General features: G+C 43.6%; 1 protein-coding gene across 1 annotated transcript; it reads left to right on the top strand.

Annotated features, from left to right (window-relative positions):
* Window positions 1–264: 264 nt before the first annotated feature.
* LOC311120007 (proteasome subunit beta type-8-like) lies at window positions 265–21,096 on the top strand. The gene is made up of 6 exons (XM_084157802.1): window positions 265–462; window positions 15,268–15,421; window positions 17,320–17,431; window positions 20,125–20,254; window positions 20,542–20,746; window positions 20,843–21,096. The coding sequence occupies exons 1-6, from the start codon at window positions 322–324 to the stop codon at window positions 20,929–20,931; spliced, it is 831 nt and encodes a 276-aa protein (XP_084013928.1). The 5' UTR covers window positions 265–321; the 3' UTR covers window positions 20,932–21,096.
* Window positions 21,097–25,126: the final 4,030 nt, after the last annotated feature.

Below are 25,126 nucleotides of genomic sequence, written 5' to 3'. Positions count from 1 at the left end.
CAATTTAGTTAGTCTATGATTAACCACCATAGTGCAGCTCTCAAATAAGATATGAAATATAGGCAAGAAAAATGCATTGCATCTATAAAATATGTAGGTTGTAATTCAATCTCTTTCTAATTTGAGATTGACTTTACGCATTATTGGTACGATTTAACAAGAACAAGCCATTTGGAGACCTGTCTCATTCGTACACAAAGCATTACAAAGTACCGTTGCGCGTATGCGCATTTCATGGTGTTAGTAGCCTACCCGTAACATTTCAGTTTCGATTTCAAAGCGGAGGAACTGTGAAACTCAGTAGCTTCAGAATAGTACAAAATGGCTCTTCTTGACGTTTGCGGGATATCAGATTGGGTTAAAGAGGACGGATTCAACGCGGAACGAGCGTCGGTGGATAAAGTCAATCACTTCAATTTCGCTGCTCAGACACCAGAGTTGGCGGTACCCGTTGGAGTTGATGTAAGTAACCCCTGATAATTCGCGTGTGGGGTATCAGCTGTTTCCTATGGTGATGGTTGAGTTTACAAGATAACAGAATTTTGAATAACCAATTGGCTTTACCTGGCAGTTCTTTACATCTGTCAAAGTAATTGGAAGCTGATTTTTCATTCATGTAAAAGTGAATGGCGTGGCAGGGAAGCGAACACCATACACATTGCGCCAATAAGGTTTTCCCACTTGATGGGAGTTGGAACAACATGCCTCAGATAGCAAGGAGCGCTGCAACATTCAACAGTGGTTCTGTGATTGTTATTCACCAGTAGTTCTGTGATTGTAAGCTTCATTAAAGATGTAGGCTTACTGTTTGACTAATGACCATGCATGATAGAATAATGGCAATTGAAAAGGTTAAAAAAAGTTTTAATAAGGCCTAGACCTTCTGCTGGATTAGCTACTTCAATCTGCATATGTGAATCAGCCCTGTCACGGTTCAGACAGACGACCAGAGGACCACAATTGCGTCACACCAGAAAGTTTATTAAACTTAAGGGAAAAGGGAAGTAGGGAGTGAATGAAGGCTCCAGGGGTAACAGGGATCCCGTCCAATGTGCTGGGTCTGTGCCCCCCCCAGTGGCAGCGATGCGTCCTATGAAGCCGGTGGTGGGTGGTCCAGAAGTCCTGGGGGGGGGGGAGACACAGACACAACAGGGCGGAATGAAACAAGGCAGCAGTACAGTTCAAGGGAAATCCAAAATACGTAGTGGCAAGGCAGAAGGCTGGTCAGAGTTACCGGGATTGAAGAGTAGTCAGGAGTCGTAATGGCAGAAGCAGGTCTGGATCTCCTGGGGCAGACGAGTATCCAAAAATCAGGCAGGTCCGGGGTCACAAAACCAGGGTGAGCCAGAAGCGCGAGCAAACAGGTTCCGGGTGTGAGCTTTGCAGACGATCTGACACCGGAGAGCTGAAAGACAGGGCCTAATATACTGGGAGAGGTAGTGGGTAATGCAGCGCAGCTGGCAGAGTAATTAGAGCAGAGCAGAGCAGGGACAGGTGGAGCTAGTTAGGCTGAGTAGAGAGAGTGGTGAGCAGAGTGGAAGAAAATTAAGGTGGTAACCCGGTGGAGTGAGAGGCTCATGACAGAACCCCCCCCCCAAGGGACGGCCCCAGAAGTCCCAAGAGCAACACCACGCCGGGCGGGAGGAGGGGAGCCGGAGGAGGGCTAGAACTCCTCCGAACGGTCCGAGTGAACGTCCTCATCCTCGGAGGAAGCCGGAGGGCCGTGGTCGGGAGATGGGACAGGTCCCGAGACAGGATCAGGCACAGGACAGGAAGCCGAGCGGGCAGGACGGTTAGGGACCCCTCTGGGGCGGCCCCTACGGATTGCAGGTTGATCAGGATGCCGTTGGTGGAAAGCGGTGATGAGAGTCCTATCCACAATCCGACTAGCTGGCACCCAGGTCCTTTCCTCAGGTCCATAGCCCTCCCAGTCAATGAGGTACTGGAGACCCCTACCCCTCCGTCTGGACCGAAGCAGGCGGCGGACGGTGTAAACCAGACCACCATCGACGAGCCGTGGAGGAGGAGGACAAGGCGCAGCAGGGACCAGCGGACTCTCATGGATGGGCTTAATCTTAGACACATGGAAAGTGGGGTGCACCCTCAGGGAATTAGGCAGTTGGAGCCGGACAGCAGTTGGGCTAATCACTCTTATGATAGGGAATGGACCAATGAACCGAGGTGCCAGCTTCTGCGACTCCACCCTGAGTGGCAGGTTCTTCGATGACAACCACACCCTTTGACCAACATGGTAGGTGGGAGCAGGAGTTCTCCGACGGTTGGCCCCGGTAGTGTAGCTGGCAACGGATCTGAGGAGTGTGGCTCGGGCTTGTGACCAGGTGCGGCGACATCGACGGGCAAAAGCAAGTGCAGATGGGCAAGTAACCTCCTCTTCCTGGCTGGCAAATAGAGGAGGCTGGTATCCATAAACACATTGGAAAGGGGACATACCGATGGCAGAGCAGGTCAGAGAATTGTGTGCGTACTCCACCCATGTCAATTGCTGCGACCAGGAGTGGGGGTTGCGTGAAGTCATGCATCGCAGTGCCTTCTCGAGCTCCTGATTAGCCCGCTCTGACTGCCCATTGGATTGGGGATGGAATCCGGAAGTCAGACTGACTGTGGCTCCCAGCAGGTGACAGAACTCCTTCCAAAAAGCGGAGGAGAATTGTGGACCACGGTCAGAAACTACATCCTTTGGCAGTCCGTGGATCCGGAAGACGTGTTCCAGGACCACCTGGGCGGTCTCCTTGGCGGTTGGGAGCTTGGGGAGGGGAATGAAGTGTGCCATCTTGCTGAAACGGTCAACTATGGTGAGAATGACGGTCATGCCACTTGAAGGGGGCAGCCCCGTGACAAAGTCAAGGGCGATGTGAGACCAGGGACGTCTGGGCACAGGCAGGGGCTGCAGCAATCCGGCTGGGGGCTGGCAGGACGACTTGTGTTGGTTGCAGATGGGGCAGGCTTGGACGAATTCCCGTACATCCTTCCTCAGAGAGGGCCACCAGAACCTCTGGGCGAGCAGGTTGTAAGTGCGGGTGGAGCCAGGGTGACAAGCTAGGCGGGAGTCATGTCCCCACTGAACGACCTGGGACCTCAGGTCTTCGGGGACAAAAAGGCGGTCAGCTGGGCAAGTGCTGGGACCTGGCTGGTTACGGAGAGCCTCCAGCACCTGTTCCTCAACAGCCCAGGTCAGAGCTGCAACGATGCAGGGACTTGGCAGAATCGACACAGGGTCCTTGGAGGGGGTGTCATCCTTCTGGAATTGACGGGAGAGGGCGTCTGGCTTGGTGTTGCGTGATCCAGGCCGGTATGACAGAGTGAAATTAAACCTGGTGAAGAACAGGGCCCAGCGGGACTGCCTGGAGTTCAACCGTTTGGCCGTGCGGATGTACTCCAAGTTCTTATGATCGGTCCAAACGAGAAATGGAATGGTGGACCCCTCCAGCCAGTGACGCCACTCCTCCAAGGCAAGCTTCACAGCCAGCAGCTCACGGTTCCCTATGTCGTAATTGCACTCAGAGGGGGACAACCGACGTGAGAAAAAGGCACAGGGATGGAGCTTCCTATCCTCCGCAGCCCACTGAGAAATCACAGCACCAACTCCCACATCCGAGGCGTCCACCTCCACAATGAATTGCCGGTCCACATCAGGCATCTGGAGGATGGGAGCGGAGGTGAACCTCACCTTGAGGGTACTGAAGGCTTTGTCGGCTGCTGGGGTCCAGGTGAAGGGTTGCTTGGTGCTGGTTAGAGCAGTGAGAGGGGCAGCAACGGTACTGTAGTTCCGGATAAACTTTCTATAGAAGTTAGCAAACCCCAGAAACTGTTGCAGCTTCTTTCTGTTCTCCGGAACTGGCCATGAAGTGACTGCTGATACTTTGGCAGGATCCATTTGGATACTTCCCTCTGCCACTATGTACCCCAGGAAGGCCACTGTCTTGACGTGAAACTCACATTTCTCTGCCTTGGCGTAGAGGGAATTCTCCAGAAGACGATGAAGGACTTGCTGGACATGGCGGGTGTGTTCAGACAGGTTTCTGGAGTAGATTAAGATGTCATCCAGGTAAACGAAGACAAACTTGTTTAACATGTCCCGCAGTACATCATTCACTAGAGCCTGGAACACAGCAGGAGCATTGGTGAGGCCAAAAGGCATAACCAGATACTCGTAGTGGCCTGTTGGTGTATTGAATGCGGTTTTCCATTCATCTCCCTCCCGGATCCGCACTAGGTGGTAAGCGTTTCTGAGATCCAACTTGGTAAAAACAGTGGCTCCCTGGAGCAACTCAAAAGCAGAGGTGAGCAGAGGCAGAGGGTAACGGTTTTTCACTGTGATGTCGTTGAGTCCCCTGTAGTCGATGCAGGGGCGAAGAGATCCGTCCTTCTTCCCCACAAAGAAGAAGCCAGCACCAGCAGGAGATGAAGATGAACGGATTAATCCTGCGGACAGAGAGCCATTGATGTAGTCCTCCATGGACTTTCTTTCAGGAGCAGACAACGAATAAAGACGACCCTTTGGAGGGGCTGTTCCAGGGAGGAGGTCGATGGCACAGTCGTACGGTCGGTGAGGGGGCAGAGATGTGGCTCTTGCTTTGTTAAACACCTCTCTGAGACCATGGTAGCATTCTGGGACATTGGAGAGGTCAGGAGCGGAGTTAGTAGGTACTGGCCGAGGGGGTAGTGCGGCAGCAAGCAGGCAGGTTCGGTGGCAGTCCTCTCCCCACTCCCTGATCACCCCGGTCACCCAGTCGAGCTGAGGGTTGTGCCGGCGGAGCCATGGGTAACCCAGGATGAGGGGTTGGCCTGGAGAGGGGAGCAGGTGAAACTGGATAGTTTCTTGATGGTTTCCGGACAGACCCATCGAGACCGGGGCCGTGACATGAGTGACCGATCCGAGTAAGTGTCCGTCCAGTGCCCGGGCAGGAATAGGAGGGGTCAAACGGAGGTTCTCCAGTCCCAGTTGGCGTGCCAGCTTGATGTCCATTATGTTGGCTTCGGCGCCAGAATCCACCAGAGCAGCCAGGGTGTGAGTTAAGTCAGAGAGGCGGAGGTGAACTTGCAGCAGGGGTTTGCGGTCGGAGGACTGGATGGTCATTGAACTCAACCGGACTCCCCCTATGCCCGGTGAGCTTCGGCCCTTTAAAGGGCAGGTTACCACACGATGTCCATCACCTCCACAATAGAGGCAGAGGTTTGAGGTGAAGCGTCGCTGGCGCTCTGCAGGAGTGAGAGAGGCTCGCCCAATCTCCATAGGCTCAGACTGATCAAGCTGACCTGGGTGAGTGGCAGTAGATGACAGGAGCCCAGTCGGATCTCTCCGAATGCCGGTAGTAGGTGGACCTTGGCGCCCCCTCTCACGACGACGGGTCTGTATCCTTCTGTCGATCCTGACAGTCAGTGCGATGGCTTCATCAAGAGTGGAAGGCAGTTCATGGGAGACCAACTCGTCCTTGATATAGTCAGCCAAACTATGGAAGAACGCGTCCACCAACGATGGTGTGTTCCAAGAACTTCGTCTAGCCAGGGTTCGGAAGTCGATGGAATGGTCTGCGACTGTACGTCTGCCTTGTCGAATACTGAACAGTTCACGAGACGCCTCTGCGGTTGGTGAATCCAGGTCAAACACCTTCAGCATCTCCTCAGCAAACAGGTCGAAGGTTGCACATGCGGGGGTTTGACGTTCGAACTCTGCTGTTCCCCAGAGTCGAGCTCGGCCCGTCAGGTGAGTGATGGCATACCCAACTTTAGCCCCCTCCGTGGCGAAGGTCCTTGGCTGCAAGGAGAACTGAAGTCGGCAGCTAGTCAGGAATGGCCGGACCTGGGTTGAATCGCCGTTGAACCGCTCGGGGTTTCCAATCTTGGGTTCCGGAGCAGCGGCTGCAGTGACCGGGGCAGGTAACTCGGGGGCAGGGCTGGTGGGCAGACTGGCTGGGGTCAGGTTGGTGAGGAGTTGAATGATCATGGCGAGTTGTTGTTGCTGCTGCTGGAACTGCTGCTCATGCTCATCGGTTTCCATGTCGGGGAAAGTGTGCGCTGAGTCCATAATGGTCAGATCGTACTGTCACGGTTCAGACAGACGACCAGAGGACCACAATTGCGTCACACCAGAAAGTTTATTAAACTTAAGGGAAAAGGGAAGTAGGGAGTGAATGAAGGCTCCAGGGGTAACAGGGATCCCGTCCAATGTGCTGGGTCTGTGCCCCCCCCAGTGGCAGCGATGCGTCCTATGAAGCCGGTGGTGGGTGGTCCAGAAGTCCTGGGGGGGGGGGAGACACAGACACAACAGGGCGGAATGAAACAAGGCAGCAGTACAGTTCAAGGGAAATCCAAAATACGTAGTGGCAAGGCAGAAGGCTGGTCAGAGTTACCGGGATTGAAGAGTAGTGTCGTAGAAACATTTGACTAAGAGATAATCAACTCAAACAAAATATCTCTATAGACACGGAAGCCTGTGAATTCAAGAATTTAGACTCTTTATTGCATAACAAAAAGCCTGAGTTTTTTCTCCATGGATAAAACTGTCTCTCTCTGACTTAGAGATCTCTTTTATACACACAAATAAACAAACATGCGCACATTCCTAACTTATTTTAGTTCTGCACCGTCCTTCTTTTTCAACATCCAGCTGTCACCTAATGTCCACTCCAAAAGGTCATGAATGCTTTTTCTATATGAAGCCTTTTCATTCTATCATTCTATTGGCTGAGTAGCGCAGGCCCCCTTCTTAAAACAGAACTAATGCAATGCACACTGTTGAAAGCCTCTGTGAAAGAACACATGCATTCATTTAAAACATAGCATACACTTAATGTCTACATTTCTTATTTAAACATATTTCTTAATTATACAATATCAAACATGTTTATTACATTTTACCTTTGGCATCTCCCTACATGTCATAATGATACATAAAATAATCCTACATATCCCCCCTATGGGACATTCCAATATTGTCCCAAATAATACAAAGATTAATTACCAAATATATGTAAGCATATGCAGTTACTTATTCTTAGCCTTGCCACATTTGGTTTCACTTCACACACATATTCAACCCAATATATCTTCCTCATTACTTGACCCATCCTGATGAGGACCCAGAGCCCAGTCAGGTATTGGATACAAGTCCGGAAGGTTTTCCTCTAAATTAACCTCCACATTTTCCTGTTGGGCTTTGTAACCATGACAGACCCATCCACCCCCAGGGACAACTCCATACAGACATTCAGGATTCCCAAATGGACAGTCCATTGGTCCTACTTTAACATTACAAGATTTCCCAAATTCATTAACATACTGTCCTGGAGCTCCCTGAACTGGGTGTATTTCTTTGGCTGAAATAGTAACATTTGTCTGTACAGTCATTTGTTTTACTGTGGTTTGAATCAAAAGTGATTTTAACAGAGGTAGTATACAACAAAACACTACTCCCATTACTACAAGTGATATTCCTATCATTATTCCCATTTTTGTAAACATTGCACCCCATTTTCCCAAAGTTAATTCCATCCAGTCCCAAACATGAACATCATACCCAGCATTATCCTTAACCTCTTTTCGTAGTCCCTTGAGTTTAGTCATTGCTTCCGTGAAAGAACCATCCGGGGCAGTATTATTGGGGATAAAAGTACAACATTCATCTCCAAACATAACACAAACTCCACCTTGGCACATATCGATACTGGCCGAATGTACATTTATATTATAATAATTCTAGCATTAACTTCCTCATACCAAGAATTACATCAGATCAGTACCCTAATGCATTGTCCCAATTACTATAAATTTAGTAGTGTATAATACCTCCTTAATCAACAAACACTCCCTTCCTCTACCGGCACTCAATCTCCTGGCGTCTTCATTATGTCCTTCATAGTTCTTCATAGTTCATATTCCAATGTCACACCTGAACCACCACACCTCCACCATCATCCTGTTTTGTCCATGTGCAAACCAGTATACCCAAATTAGGAAGAATGTTGCATTTGCATAGACATCTTTCCTCACATTCTTGAAAGAAAAAGCACAAAAGAGAAAGCATTTGATTGCTTTGATTTGATGTTGAATTCAGGTCAGAGGTGGGTCAGACAGGAACATCTTCAACGCCTTTGTTGTTCCTCTTCAGCCGAGTAGAGGATTTTTGGTTTTTATTGAGGTTTACACCGTTCTGAGCCAATTGATCTCTGCAATGCATTACGACACCATCCGTTGTAACCTCAGGAAAGGACAGATCATAACAGTTCAGTTGAGTTAATTTCCAATCCAAAACATCCCTATTAACATTGTCTACATGACAAATCATTATGTTTCACATTCTCCCTTGAATTCTTCCAAATTATATAACCCAATTGTTTTATTGTAACATTCCTATATTTTTGCTCATAACAATTGCTTACACTTCTCTCTTCTAATAACACTTTCCCCTGGAAATCTAACACCAAATACTACATCAAATTGTTTATCTAAGTATTGGACTGTTTTCCTTATGTCTATGATTCACCTGTCTCTTTCTTTCATTACCCTAAGGTCACACTACCCCATGTGACTTCCCCATACTCTTTGTGCTGGTTTCTCACACACCAATACTATTTAACCCTTGTATTTTAATAGTGATCCCTTCCTGTATTTTTAGTTATGGTTCCTGCCTGTGCAAGAATCTACATTCTACTCCTGCCTATATCCCTTCTATGTCTTGTTCTTCTGCTCTTTATTTTATTATCAGTACTCCATTCCCCTTATTCTCAGGTAACTAGTCTAGTACATATTAATCAATGATAAGGATATCTGGTGCGTCTTGGAGGTCTGGGATCTCTCAATCATCAGTTCCCTCACTCTGGTACAATGGTTAAGATGATACCCAATACTCCCCTCTATCAGTACCATCGTTGGTATAACCTGGACAACGATATGTAGGTCACTTCTGTTGTTAACCTTCCCCCGTCACTAGGGTCTCCGGATCAGCCAAAGTCCCTCTCAATCTATAGACATCGGTCTGTGAAAAGTGTCCTTCTTTCAGCCTTCCCATAGGGAAGCTCAGAGTTACTGCTGCAAAGACACAAGCACAGACACACACAAAAGACAACAATGCTACCCAATGGCTGAGGTTGGAACACTCCTATAGTGGGGAACATGGATCTTAGTATCTGTCTCCACCACTTTTACCATCATTAAGGTAGCCTACAACCCTGGTGCAGGCCCCTCCACATAGGGTCTTTCCAGCTCTTTCTTCTGTAGTCTTTTGCCATCACATAGTCTCCAGGGCACAGAAAATACTCAGATTATCCTACTCAGTTGGGCAGAGTTATCTTCACTCATGAAAATAAAATCTTAAGAACATTGTTATGTTAGGTGAGACACAGTATGCTACTCCTGTCCTCTCATCCGTCAAGAGAAGCCTTGAGATTATGAAGCACACCTGCTTCCAGCTTGTTGTCATCCACTTATTTCATAGACAGACCACCTCTACACCATGCCTCCTATTACAAAAACAAAAATGATTTAACCTAACCCATAACACATTATTACTACTGCTCACATCCTTAATACTCCTTGCATACTTCCCCCCTTGGACACATACATCACATCGTGATTCATGTGTACAAAAAACAAAACAAAACAATGTTGCCTATCAAACCTAACATAATAACTAACCTTAAAATGACAACCCTTGAGCATATCTTTACTTAACTGTATTCTATAACACTATTCAAGGAATACTTCTCCTTCAGGACTAACTCTCTCACTTCATCCTTGTCCTGTTTAGACTTATTTATATATAGGATTTTTCCAATTTGTAAACTTCTTCACAATTATCCTTATTTTATCTAACCCCTTAATTCAGCATGCCTCTAGAATTCATAGTGCGGGTGATCAGGTCACACTATGAAGCCAGGACAGATTTCAGAGGTCATTGAAATCATTCAATGAATTGTTTCATCCTATAGTCTACTACTTCTAACAACCATCAAAACCTTTCATAGATGTTGTAATTCCTTAGTACAGCTCTTTTCAAAATAAATCATACATATTTACTTATCCCTCAGTAAATAACCCAAATTACATGTGTATGCCCCTTTAAGATATTTCACTTCCATCCTGTCAAAAAAACCAAATAGAAATAAAAATCCTATACAACTAACTTTTCATACTAAGTAGTTTGTTTGTGGTTATTTGAACACCATACAGTAAAACAATAAACAAACAAAAATGGCCAGGCCTTATTTATTTTTGTAGCTCCCTATGACAACCTAAAAATAAAACTACTTAATTTTACTATCTAGTTCCACCCTAGCCTACAGACTTTTTAAACCTCCCACTAAAGAAATCCCCATGTTCCTGGAAGAGAAAGTATACATGTCGTTAACATATAATCAACAATCCAAAGATAGTAATTACACACAAAACATCATACATATCCCCAGTCCTATCTCATCAACAATCATTAACCCCAGCATCCATTTAAAATTGTTTGATACGTCGCCCTACTTTACCCCTAACCTAATAATATAGGAGACTCCCATCAATCCTTAAAAGAAAACTCCCACTTAGAAGACACTAGATAACAACCCATTTTATTAAGTTAACTACACCTTCCACCATTGTCATTTGTTTAATCTAACAAAACCTTATTCAATGACTACCACGTACTCTCCTCTCCATACCCATTATCATTTTAGCAGATGCTCTTTTTCCAAACAACACTCCATTCATGAGCTCATACCTTTCTATACTTATACTAGCCCCCCTTGGGAATGGAACACCCAACCCTGGCGTTGCAAGCACCGTGCTCTACCAACTGAGCTACAGCGGACCACAGATGAGCATATAGTGCCTTTTTCTGATAATGTTATAATTGTAGCCTATTGCATTACTTTAGTTTAAAATATAAGTTTGTTTATTCAACAAATCCAGAACCCACTATAAATTGATGCTATTCCCTCAGCAAAAAAGCCAACGCTCCTTGCATCCCCTAGTTCACGTAATAAAAATACATTATCATTCTAAAATTCACCAAATATTCGCATACATTACTGATGTCACGCAAACCATAGAATAAAGTAATAACAATTAGAATTTTGTCAAATAAATTTTTTCCATCCAGCTATTCAAACTTTCTTTAAATAACTATTTCAGCTCGATACAGTCAAACAAGTATGACTCTCTTTTAACCGGAAACTAATTCATGGCATTAGTAAAGTCTATTCACATCCCAACAATAACTAATAATATATGTATATTCATATATTAAACTACCTTACTTTCATTCCAGTCTACCTAAACAATTCAAATTATGGCCAAATCTCTTATCCAAATTGCCAGTCCGCTATTCAAATGTAACTGTCCTTTCTGATTTAGACTATAGACACTCCTCCTTTCCCGTTGAATAAGTGAGTCCTTCAGTCTGAAAAGACGCAGGCTACTAGATCTTCCAATCTTATCCTGACTGTTCCTTCAATCTAAACACCCCACAACTATAGCTAAACTATACTTAGAAACCCTAGACTCTGTTCAGCGATGCAGAATCTATGCTTTATCAAAATGACAAGTTAATCCTCTGTTATTCCAATGATAATGGTCAGTAATTTTAGTATCTAACACATACCACACTTTATCAGAAAATAGCTTTGAAGGACACAGATCTCACACGCTCAACGTACTCAACTTAGCAGTCAACAAGTCAAACCCCACATTCATTGATTTGGAAACAGATCTAACAACCTAACCAAATGAATTATATATATGCTTCTGAAATAATAGATAGTTTATTATATTGCTTAATTCTACCACATGTCCTATGTACTCTCTCCCATTTCCACGTCTGTCTACGTGTTTGAGCAAGTCAACACCTATAATTTTATCCAATCCCTCATATTTACCATACCCACATAAAATTCATTATACTCCAATTTATTCATATCTACCAAACCCTTCATGTTTCTAATTATTCTTTATTGCCACAATCTGTTAATCACCATCTAGTCTCAGCAGAACAAACAACAAATTACTCAAATCCTTTCCCTTAGTCATAGAATCCTCCTAGAATCATATAGGCTGGTCACTATTCCCCGATCTTACAAAATTCTATGACAGGCATTGTTGTACGAAACTCCAAGATATCATATACAAGAAAAGCTTATTATTTCAATGTATATATAATTATCAAACACACCTCTATATCTCATCATTCAAACTTCAGAGTGTGACCAATTTACATCATTATACCACTCTTATTCCATATTTATGTTGTTCTTAAACGCCCTTAATTACTTTGTATAACCTACAGGAATATTTTATTCTATCAAAAGGCCCAAATTTGAAGTGTTAACCCTATTCTAGTTATTATTTTACGTAGTCAATTTATCATAATACTGCATTACCTCTAAAGTTTCTAAATATAATGTCAGACACATACCCTAACAGATTTATCAAATTACAATGCATAGACGTCGTATGACCACACCAAATAAATGTGACCTGTTCCTCCAACAGGATTTATTCTACCCCTCCTGGTAACGTGAATTTTCTACACTCAGTTGGTCAATGAATATCCACGCACCATTTATTCTTCTCTTTCCTAATGTGAGATTGGGCACACCCTTTGTCCATCAGACAGAAGCTTCAAACAACCTCAAATAGATTTCCTTTCCTTACAGAAAGGCTATTTACTTGCAGGATTTCATATTATTCTCACTCACACAGATGAGTAGCCACTTGTGCCCAAATGAATCAGACAGTTGAATGACTCACAGCCACCAAGGTAAACCACTCATGAGCAGATGAGCAGACCTAGTCTTGGTTTACACTTTATCAAAAAGTTTGAGCCCCTGTGATTATTTAACCCGTTCACCTACTCAGGACGACCCAACTTTTTTACCTGTCCCACCCTACCTAATTTTGGCATCACCACACACAGGATGATGACCTGCCCGTTCAGTCCTCTGGAATTTTAGCTTTCCAAAGCGTTTATCCACAGGATTTATATTTATTAGCCGCCTAGGTCTTAAGCTTTCTCAAGACCTAATTTTGGCATCACCACACACAGGATGATGACCTGCCCGTTCAGTCCTCTGGAATTTTAGTTTTCCAAAGCGTTTATTCACAGGATTTATATTTATTAGCCCCCTAGGTCTTAAGCTTTCTCAAGACCTAAGTTTGGCATCACCACACACAGGATGATGACCTGCCCGTTCAGTCCTCTGGAATTTTAGCTTTCCAAAGCGTCTATTCACAGGATTTATATTTATTAGCCCCCTAGGTCTCAAGCTTTCTCAATACCTAAGTTTGGCATCACCACACACAGGATGATGACCTGCCCGTTCAGTCCTCTGGAATTTTAGCTTTCCAAAGCGTCTATTCACAGGATTTATATTTATTAGCCCCCTAGGTCTCAAGCTTTCTCAAGACCTAAGTTTGGCATCACCACACACAGGATGATGACCTGCCCGTTCAGTCCTCTGGAATTTTAGCTTTCCAAAGCGTCTATTCACAGGATTTATATTTATTAGCCCCCTAGGTCTCAAGCTTTCTCAAGACCTAAGTTTGGCATCACCACACACAGGATGATGACCTGCCCGTTCAGTCCTCTGGAATTTTAGCTTTCCAAAGCGTCTATTCACAGGATTTATATTTATTAGCCCCCTAGGTCTCAAGCTTTCTCAAGACCTAAGTTTGGCATCACCACACACAGGATGATGACCTGCCCGTTCAGTCCTCTGGAATTTTAGCTTTCCAAAGCGTTTATCCACAGGATTTATTAGCATCACCACACACAGGATGATGACCTGCCCGTTCAGACCTCTGGAATTTTAGCTTTCCAAAGCGTTTATCCGCAGGATTTATGCCTTCCTAAGCAGCCTATAAACGATATACTTTCGCTACACGTTCATAGCGGTATTCGAAGGACTTAACATGTTATTCCTGATCACTCAACCAGCTGGACAGCCGCCCGTGTCGAAATGACCCGGACAGAGCAATCAGCAAGATGAATCAGCTGAATCAACTGAATCAAATGAATCAAATCAATTGAACAGACGGTTCTGACAAACAACAGCGACATGTATTCTTAAATTCAAAAGCTCCTAGTGTCTAACTTTCTGGTTCTTAAATTTGGAGAGACCTACTTGGTATTTCTTTAGATGTTGCCGAGCCCCGGATCGGACCACACAAACGTTTATACTATATTAGTAAGAACTTGGCTTACCTTTTAAAAGCGGCCGCTTTTGTTTGTATGGTCCGTCCAAGCCGTTTCACAACCGCAGATGTACACCGTCTCTGATCCCTATCAGGTCCCGTCTGGGGTGCCAAATATGTCGTAGAAACATTTGACTAAGAGATAATCAACTCAAACAAAATATCTCTATAGACACGGAAGCCTGTGAATTCAAGAATTTAGACTCTTTATTGCATAACAAAAAGCCTGAGTTTTTTCTCCATGGATAAAACTGTCTCTCTCTGACTTAGAGATCTCTTTTATACACACAAATAAACAAACATGCGCACATTCCTAACTTATTTTAGTTCTGCACCGTCCTTCTTTTTCAACATCCAGCTGTCACCTAATGTCCACTCCAAAAGGTCATGAATGCTTTTTCTATATGAAGCCTTTTCATTCTATCATTCTATTGGCTGAGTAGCGCAGGCCCCCTTCTTAAAACAGAACTAATGCAATGCACACTGTTGAAAGCCTCTGTGAAAGAACACATGCATTCATTTAAAACATAGCATACACTTAATGTCTACATTTCTTATTTAAACATATTTCTTAATTATACAATATCAAACATGTTTATTACATTTTACCTTTGGCATCTCCCTACATGTCATAATGATACATAAAATAATCCTACAGTAGTCAGGAGTCGTAATGGCAGAAGCAGGTCTGGATCTCCTGGGGCAGACGAGTATCCAAAAATCAGGCAGGTCCGGGGTCACAAAACCAGGGTGAGCCAGAAGCGCGAGCAAACAGGTTCCGGGTGTGAGCTTTGCAGACGATCTGACACCGGAGAGCTGAAAGACAGGGCCTAATATACTGGGAGAGGTAGTGGGTAATGCAGCGCAGCTGGCAGAGTAATTAGAGCAGAGCAGAGCAGGGACAGGTGGAGCTAGTTAGGCTGAGTAGAGAGAGTGGTGAGCAGAGTGGAAGAAAATTAAGGTGGTAACCCGGTGGAGTGAGAGGCTCATGACACAGCCCTGTGTGCATTAAAATGACAATATCTTGTAGCTTTTGACAAAAAAATCGACTTTGTCAACTGTGTGTTTCCACAGCCAGCAGAGTTTCTTAGGCCTCTGGTTGACAGTGAAGAGGGGGTGAATGGGGTGAAGATCAACCTGGAGCATGGCACAACTACTCTGGCTTTCAAGTTCCAGCATGGGGTGATGGTGGCTGTTGACTCCAGAGCATCTGCAGGATCTTATGTCAGTAAGTGATACATACACATACACATGGGCATGCATACACACACACACACACACACACACACACACACACACACACACACACACACACACACACACACACACTCACACTCACACTCACACTCACACACACACACACACACACACTTGGACATAAGTGTTAAAACATTTTAGTTGGATGGAGTGATTGATAGAGGGAGGGGGTAGAACATTCAGTATGAAAGAGAGAAATTGTAAAATACAATAAAGAACAAGTACAGTGAGGGAAAAAAGTATTTGATCCCCTGCTGATTTTGTACGTTTGCCCACTGACAAAGAAATGATCAGTCTATAATTTTAATTGTAGGTTTATTTGAACAGTGAGAGACAGAATAACAACAACAAAAATGTTATAAATTGATTTGCATTTTAATGAGGGAAATAAGTATTTGACCCCCTCTCAATCTGAAAGATTTCTGGCTCCCAGGTGTCTTTTATACAGGTAACGAGCTGAGATTAGGAGTACACTCTTAAACGGAGTGCTCCTAATCTCAGCTTGTTACCTGTATAAAAGACACCTGTCCACAGAAGCAATCAATCAATCAGATTCCAAACTCTCCACCATGGCCAAGACCAAAGAGCTCTCCAAGGATGTCAGGGACAAGATTGTAGACCTACACAAGGCTGGAATGGGCTACAAGACCATCGGCAAGCAGCTTGGTGAGAAGGTGACAACAGTTGGTGCGATTATTCGCAAATGGAAGAAACACAAAAGAACTGTCAGTCTTCCACGGCCTGGGGCTCCATGCAAGATCTCACCTCGTGGAGTTGCAATGATCATGAGAACGGTGAGGACTCAGCCCAGAACTACACGGGAGGATCTTGTCAATGATCTCAAGGCAGCTGGGACCATAGTCACCAAGAAAACAATTGGTAACACACTACGCCGTGAAGGACTGAAATCCTGCAGCGCCCGCAAAGTCCCCCTGCTCAAGAAAGCACATATACAGGGCCGTCTGAAGTTTGCCAATGAACATCTGAATGATTCAGAGGAGAACTGGGTGAAAGTGTTGTGGTCAGATGAGACCAAGATTGAGCTCTTTGGCATCAACTCAACTCTCCGTGTTTGGAGGAGGAGGAATGCTGCCTATGACCCCAAGAACACCATCCCCACTGTCAAACATGGAGGTGGAAACATTATGCTTTGGGGGTGTTTTTCTGCTAAGGGGACAGGACAACTTCACTGCATCAAAGGGATGATGGACGGGGCCATGTACCGTCAAATCTTGGGTGAGAACCTCCTTTCCTCAGCCAGGGCATTGAAAATGGGTAGTGGATGGGTATTCCAGCATGACAATGACCCAAAACACACGGCCAAGGCAACAAAGGAGTGGCTCAAGAAGAAGCACATTAAGGTCCTGGAGTGGCCTAGCCAGTCTCCAGACCTTAATCCCATAGAAAATCTGTGGAGGGATCTGAAGGTTCGAGTTCCCAAACGTCAGCCTCGAAACCTTAATGTCTTGGAGAAGATCTGCAAAGAGGAGTGGAACAAAATCCCTCCTGAGATGTGTGCAAACCTGGTGGCCAACTACAAGAAACGTCTGACCTCTGTGATTGCCAACAAGGGTTTTGCCACCAAGTACTAAGTCATGTTTTGCAGAGGGGTCAAATACTTATTTCCCTCATTAAAATGCAAATCAATTTATAACATTTTTGACATGTGTTTTTCTGGATTTGTTTGTTGTTATTCTGTCTCTCACTGTTCAAATAAACCTACCATTAAAATTCTAGACTGATCATGTCTTTGTCAGTGGGCAAATGTACAAAATCAGCAGGGGATCAAATACTTTTTTCCCTCACTGTATGTTTTGTGAATCTACCGTGGCATATGTGTAATGAATAACCCCCCTTTGTGTTTTTAAGGCACTCAGATGTTTAAGAAGGTGATCGAGATAAACCCCTTTCTACTTGGGACAATGTCAGGCAGTGCTGCCGACTGTGTCTATTGGGAGAGAGTCTTGGCCAAGGAATGCAGGTGAGAGAAGATTGTCACATTATAGTAATAGCTTACTCCAAAATCAAAGCTTGTTAGACATTTTTAACGTCAAAACTCAACTGTGCTTTAATATTGAGTCCATGTCCCATGTTTTGTTAATCAAACTATATCCCTCAATCCCAAATTAATGGGAAAGATGGGCACTGTCTAATTTCCTTTTATTTGGTACCTATCTTTTCCATCCTACACTCTTCGAAAAAAGGGTTATTCGGCTGTCCCCATAGGAGAACCTTTTTGGTTCCAGGTAGAACGCTTTTTGTTTCTAGGTAGAACTCTGTGTAAAGCAGGGATGATCAACTAGATTCAGCCGCGGGGCTATTTTTTGTTTTACAGATATAATATTTGAAATAATATTTGAATAAAACCTATTCATTTCAAACCCAGCATTTGCATACGATCACATGTATGATCGTGTGACGCAGTGGTCTAAGGCACTGCATCGCAGTGCTAGCTGTGCCACTAGAGATCCTGGTTCGAATCCAGGCTCTGTCGTAGCCGGCCGCGACCGGGAGACCCATGGGGCGGCGCACAATTGGCCCAGGGTAGGGGAGGGAATGGCCGGCAGGGGATGTTGGTAGAGCATGGCGTTTGCAACGCCAGGGTTGTGGGTTCGATTCCCACGGGGGGGGGGGCAGTATGAAAAAATTCAAAAATATAATGTATGCACTCACTAACTGTAAGTCGCTCTGGATAAGAGCGTCTGCTAAATGACTAAAATGTAATGTGTCTCTCTATTATGGGTGGGAATACTTGGGAACAGATTTCCAAATTTAAATCACTTGTAGCTGATTTCCTGGTGTTTTTACAGTATTTTATGTCGAACAATGAAAATTCTATATCAGTGGCGGTCGGTGCCGTTTTAGATGAGGGAGGACGATTATTTTTTTAACGAGCTTGGCCTTATTTCTATTACAGCATATTGGATGACTGTCATTCATATTCCATTCACCCAGCTCAATGTAACATCGATAGGTTTAGGCTACTACATTAAACTCACATTTTCTCTATACCCATCATGGGGTTGCTACAACCTAGCCTATGAATGAAAGTTTACATAGGTGCACAGGTCTATAGAAATGTGACAGACATTGACACATTCAATACCGCCTTGCACAATCTTGCCTGCATCTAGCTTATCTAGGGTGTCATCTTTATTCCAACAGTTGCAAACTAGAGTTTTTATTGAACAAATGTAGGTATGTTTATCCCGGTTTCATTTCGTTTGCTTCCGTTTAAGAAACATTTTTCAACAGAACTGGGGGAATGGATACACCCCTGATCACATGTAAACACAGTTCACTTTCATAGCAGCCACATACAAAACAGCATGATCCCTTTGATCATTGGATAATTCCTTCACGCATCTACGCGCTCTCCTCCTCTCACCTTTTCCCTTCACTTGTGGACTTCAGTGCATGACACATTAGCTGTCTGTGACCAGGCAACAAAACCTTTCCAAGCCAAACCTTCATATCATAACCGCTACACACAGCCTACATTGTTGTCACCATATTAGCTAACGTCAAGTCAACATAGCTACTAGAATGAACATGTTAGTAAGCCTGCTACAATCATGCATATAGTGTACAGTTAGCAAGCAGTTTAGCAGTTACACCGGTGGGCCCTGGTGGCAATAAATTAATCAAACCAAAAGCTTACCTTGACTTGGAAGAGTTCCAGTGTTGGATAGCTATAGCCGGCTAGCTAACATAGCATCGCTCTCTGTTTGAGCTGGGTGTTTGAGTAAGCTAAACTCGCTAGCTGAATTCCCTAGCTAAGTAAGTGAAAGTGAAAAAAATATGAAATATAGCTAGCTATCTCTCTCTCTCTCTCTTTCTGTCTTGCTTCTCCTTATTTTTTAAAGATGAATTTGTTCAAAACTGTTAAACTATTGTCTTTCTCTGAGTCAACCACTCACCACATTTTATGCACTGCAGTGCTAGCTACCTGTAGCTTATGCTTTCAGTACTAGATTCATTCTCTGATACTTTGATTGGGTGGACGACATGTCAGTTCATGCTGTAAGAGCTCTGATAGGTTGGAGGACGTCCTCCGGAAGTTGTCATAATTACTGTGTAAGGCTATGGAAGGGGGTAAGAACCACGGCCCTCCTAGGTTTTGTATTTAAGTCAATGTACCCAGAGGAGGACGGAAACGAACTGTCCTCCGGCTACACCATGGTGCTACCCTACAGAGTGCTGTTGAGGCTACTGTAGACCTTCATTGCAAAACAGTGTGTTTTAATAAATTATTTGGTGACGTGAATATATTTAGTATAGTTAACTTTTTGATGTTTCACTATAGTTTTTTTTCTGAAATTCACTGAGGAGGATGGTCCTCCCCTTCCTCCTCTGAGGAGCCTCCACTGTTCTATATGTAGAATATTGTTGTAAAACATTTTTGCAAAGAAAAATTAGGGGGCCAAATAAAACAACACGTGGGCCAAATTGAGACCGTGGGCCGCCAGTTGGGGAACCCTGGTGTAAAGGGTTCTACATGGAACTTAAAAGGATTCTGCCTGGAACTAAAAGGGTTTTACCGGGAACCAAACTGGGTTATTCAAAGGGTTCTCCTATGGGAACAGCCAAATAACTATTTTAGGTTCTAGATAGCACCTTTTTTTCTTAGAGTGTATATTTTTCAATTTTCCCTCAACCCCCACTTCATTTAAGGATATACAAGCTGAGGAACAAGGAGAGGATCTCAGTATCTGCTGCCTCTAAGCTCCTTGCCAACATGGTGGTCAACTACAGAGGGATGGGTCTCTCCATGGGCACAATGATATGTGGCTGGGACAAGAAGGCAAGTTAAAGTTAGGCCTTTCAGGTTGCTAGGTTTGTGTACCCCACTGTTAGAAAATATTGTCTAGTCTAGTCTGTTATTAACAAGTAATCCATGATATAGTCAATATTTTGATAATGTCAATATTCAGTAATATCATAAATCGGATAGGTTTGTTTTGCATACGTTTTGACTACAAATGTTGCTCTTTTAGTGGGTAATTAACACACACCCATTAGTTGAAATTGTATTGTCAGCCTGCTACTAATAGACATTCATGATTATTATTACTATTATTATGATTGCAGGGTCCTGGGCTGTATTACGTTGATGACAATGGCCTGAGACTGTGTGGAAACATGTTCTCCACTGGGTCTGGTAACACCTACGCCTATGGTGTGATGGACAGCGGCTACCGATATGACCTCTCTGTTCCAGAAGCCTATGATTTGGCACAGAGGGCCATCTTTCATGCTACACACAGAGATGCTTACTCTGGTGGAACAGTCAACAGTAAGTCTGATCGTATTGCCTGGTTTATATTGGTGGTGATTGTGGTGATGGTGGTGTGTGTGTGTGTTTGACTGTCTTTGTCTTTGTTCTTTGCAGTGTATCACATGAGAGAGACTGGTTGGATCAAAGTTTCTCAAGAGGATGTTGGCGACCTGTACCACCGCTTTTACAGTGAGAAGAAGTGAATCTGGCCCATTCTAACTATATTCATAGTCACATCAATAGCATACAATACATCATAAGCATAGTCAAATAAGTATGTAAAATAATAAGTATCATGGAGTCGTGACCTTCTCTCAGGCAAAATTAAATGGCAGTCACTGTCCTCAATAAAATACTTTTTTTTTTTTTTTTACTGTCATAGTCATTTTTTAAACGTTGTTATGAGTTTTTCAAATACAATATTTCTAATTGTCTTTCAAATACATGTTCACATTTGTTTCCCCCTGCCACAGAGCTTTATTTTGTGTTCTACAATAAACTCTTTGGATCTTACAGATATTTGGAAAAAAACAGGGCTGACATGAAATTTTACCTCACCAAGAAGTCTAATACCCTTTTCATACTACTGAGCTGAACCAAACCGAGCTGAGCCGAGCTGAACTGTGCTGGCCTAGTTACGCATCTGGTTACGCATCCAGCATAGATCCTGGAACCATTCTGAAAAGGACAATGTGAAAAGAAAATATCTGAGCCAGCACAGTACAGTTCAGGTCGGCATATGATAGTGTGAAAATAGTAAGTGTCACAGGCAAAGCCATAGATTTATGAGAATTGATGTTATGATTCTGATAAAGTATAATGTACCTTTTCTGTAATCTACTAGCTTTTTACATACACATTGTATGTTTATCCCAGATCCTGTGGTGTACACGCTTCTGACCTTCACCAGGGTGTCCTGGTTTTCATTGAAGATTGGAATCTGTCGTGAACAATAACAAGAACATGGACACTAGTTAAGCAGGATGGACAGATACTGCAGATAAGGAATCAGCTATTAATTATTACAGTAAACTAATAGATCAGACATAAGTGAGTAAAGACTCCCAAGACTCAGCTGCTGTTCATGGCAGATAAAGGCTCTCCCTTTTCTACTATTTCCTCCTCTACATTCCTCAAAATACTCCTCAGTGTTCCCTATTTAGTTTTTGAGGGGTGTTGTATTTGTTTATTTATTTCTTTGCTTTATTATTATCGAATATTTTTGGGGACTACGGTGTTTGCAGAGTAAACTGAGTTCTTGAGCTGAGATGGACATTTCCATCCTCATTTTAATGTACCTGGCAGTGCCATCATGTGATTGTCAGGGATCATCCCCTTGCCTGCTGGGGAGAGGAAGGCAGCCATCTCCTAAAAAGATCAAAGCCTAAATTCCATCCATAAAATGGTGCTCAATGAGTCAAATAGAAAAAAACACACGCATTAAAATATGAAAGCTCTTAATGTTATCTTATAAAAAGAGTTGAACTTGCACAGCTGTATAACTCCAACATTCAAAGTCAACCCTCACATAAAGCAGCACTTCTAAATGGCTGACAGCAAGGTAGGTACACGGACCATGTGCTCTGCATAGGGCTCCCAACCATGAGGGGCCCCCACGACTTATTATTTATTTTTTATTTGTGGAAAACAGACAGGTTCTCAACGTACTTTTTGAATAGAACAGTGCCTTGCAAAAGTATTCATCCCCCTTGGCGTTTTTCCTATTTTGTTGCATTACAACCTGTAATTTAAATTGATTTTTATTTGGATTTCATGTAATGGACATACACAAAATAGTCCAAAAGTGAAATGAAAAAAATAACTTGTTTCAAAAAAGTATACAAAATAAATAACGGAAAAGTGGTGCGTGCATATGTATTCACCCCCTTTGCTATGAAGCCCCTAAATAAGATCTGGTGCAACCAATTACCTTCAGAAGTCACATAATTAGTTAAATAAAGTCCACCTGTGTGCAATCTAAGTGTCACATGATCTGTCACATGATCTCAGTATATATACACCTGTTCTGAAAGGCCCCAGAGTCTGCAACACCACTAAGCAAGGGGCACCACCAAGAAAGCGGCACCATGAAGACCAAGGAGCTCTCCAAACAGGTCAGGGACAAAGTTGTGGAGAAGTACAGATCAGGGTTGGGTTATAAAAAAATATCCAAAACTTTGAACATCCCACGGAGCACGATTAAATCCATTATTAAAAAATTGAAAGAATATGGCACCACAGCAAACCTGCCAAGAGAAGGCTGCCCACCAAAACTCACGGACCAGGCAAGGAGAGCATTAATCAGAGAGGCAACAAAGAGACCAAAGATTACCCTGAAGGAGCTGTAAAGCTCCACAGCAGAGATTGGAGTATCTGTCCATAGGAACACTTTAAGCCATACACTCCACATAGTTGGGCTTTATGGAAGGGTGGCCAGAAAAACCCCATTGCTTCAAGAAAAAAATAACACCTTTGGTGTTTGCCAAAAGGCATGTGGGAGACTCCCCAAACATATGGAAGAAGGTACTCTGGTCAGATGAGACTAAAATTGAGCTTTTTGGCCATCAAGGAAAACGCTATGTCTGGCGCAAACCCAACACCTCTCATCACCCCGGGAACACCATCCCCACAGTGAAGCATGGTGGTGGCAGCATCATGCTGTGGGGATGTTTTTCATCGGCAGGGACTGGGAAACTGGTCAGAATTGAAGGAATGATGGATGGCGCTAAATACAGGGAAATTATTGAGGGAAACCTGTTTCAGTCTTCCAGAGATTTGAGACTGGGACGGAGGTTCACCTTCCAGCAGGACAATGACCCTAAGCATACTGCTAAAGCAACACTTGAGTGGTTTAAGGGGAAACATTTCAATGTCTTGGAATGGCCTAGTCAAAGCCCAGACCTCAATCCAATTGAGAATCTGTGGTATGACTTAAAGATTGTTGTACACCAGCGGAAAACATCCAACTTGAAGGAGCTGGAGCAGTTTTGCCTTGAATAATGGGCAAAGATCCCAGTGGCTAAATGTGCCAAGCTTATAGAGACATACCCCAAGAGACTTGCAGCTGTAATTGCTGCAAAAGGTGATTCTACAAAGTATTGACTTTGGGGGGGTGAATAGTTATGCACGCTCAAGTTCTCTGTTTTTTTGTCTTATTTCTTGTTTGTTTCACAATAACATATTTTGCATCTTCAAAGTGGTAGGCTTGTTGTGTAAATCAAATGATACAAACCCCCAAACCTCCATTTTAATTCCAGGTTGTATGGCAACAAAATAGGAAAAATGCCAAGGGAGGTGAATACTTTCGCAAGCCACTGTACTTTGAATAGTAGAATACACAAGGTGCAATTTCTAAATTTGATCCGTTTTTGAGGTGGGGGGTCTGGGTGGTGGAGGCAACCAAAGCCATGTGTTTAGAGTTGGGCTAACTTTAAGAATTTTGATTATTGTTATAATTCTAAACATTCAGTTACATAGAATTATTTAAATATTCCCCATATATTTTTTCCCAATATAATGTTAATAGGGCGCTAACATGGCTGGCATAGAATGGTGTAGTGTCATAATGCATTATAATGTAGAAACTTCAACCATAGAGATATAACATTCTATATCTATGGGCCCAACTCTCTAAATAAATGGCTCTGGGGGCAACCAAATCTCATTTAGGGCACGCAAGAGAGGCGGGTCTGGGCCACGTGTATGTATACATGAGCACATTATATTATGGTACGGGATAAATGTTTCTTATTTTACCACACAGAAAGTCCCTGGAGGCCCGTCCCTTGTTCTTTGCCAATGTTTTTGGCAGTCTGCCTGTCTGCACCACTGCTAAAGCCAAACAAGACGTCAGTACTCCACCTCCCCCTACCGGAGAACAATAACATATTGATATAGACCTTAGGTGATACTGGCAACCATTTTATGACCAGATCTGCGACTAGAACACATCACCACGAAATGGCGGCAGTCGAGTCTCATACCAATATTGAATATTTCCTTTTGAGAATCGTTAACACTGATCTGGAAAACACTTTGTGCATGTGTCATGCAGGTGTTTTGAAGTATTCACTTGGTCAGTGTCTTGTGAGAGTTTACTGCTCACCTAAAAATGTTTTGCATCTGCAGCACTGGTGCAGAAATTCATCATCGAATCGTTCAAATCATCAACTTAATCAATCAAAGTATTGATAAGGAGTGCCTGAGTTTGTTTATAATCGCTGCTGCGATTTGAGCACAGGACATTCGTGAGATAACTGTCATGTGGCAACATTCATCAACTCAATTATTTTCTCACTAGAAAAAGTTTGCATTGTCAGTTATACATATACAGTCTCCTCTCCTCTCCTGCCCCTTTAGGTTGGTGAATTATTAACAACAGTCCATCCACCCACTGCC

This window comes from Coregonus lavaretus (assembly GCF_964263955.1).
Source record: "Coregonus lavaretus genome assembly, chromosome: 3".
NCBI classification, from domain to species: Eukaryota; Metazoa; Chordata; class Actinopteri; order Salmoniformes; family Salmonidae; genus Coregonus; species Coregonus lavaretus.
Note: the sequence above shows the minus strand (reverse complement) of the source record. Positions and strands in the feature narration are given on the sequence as shown.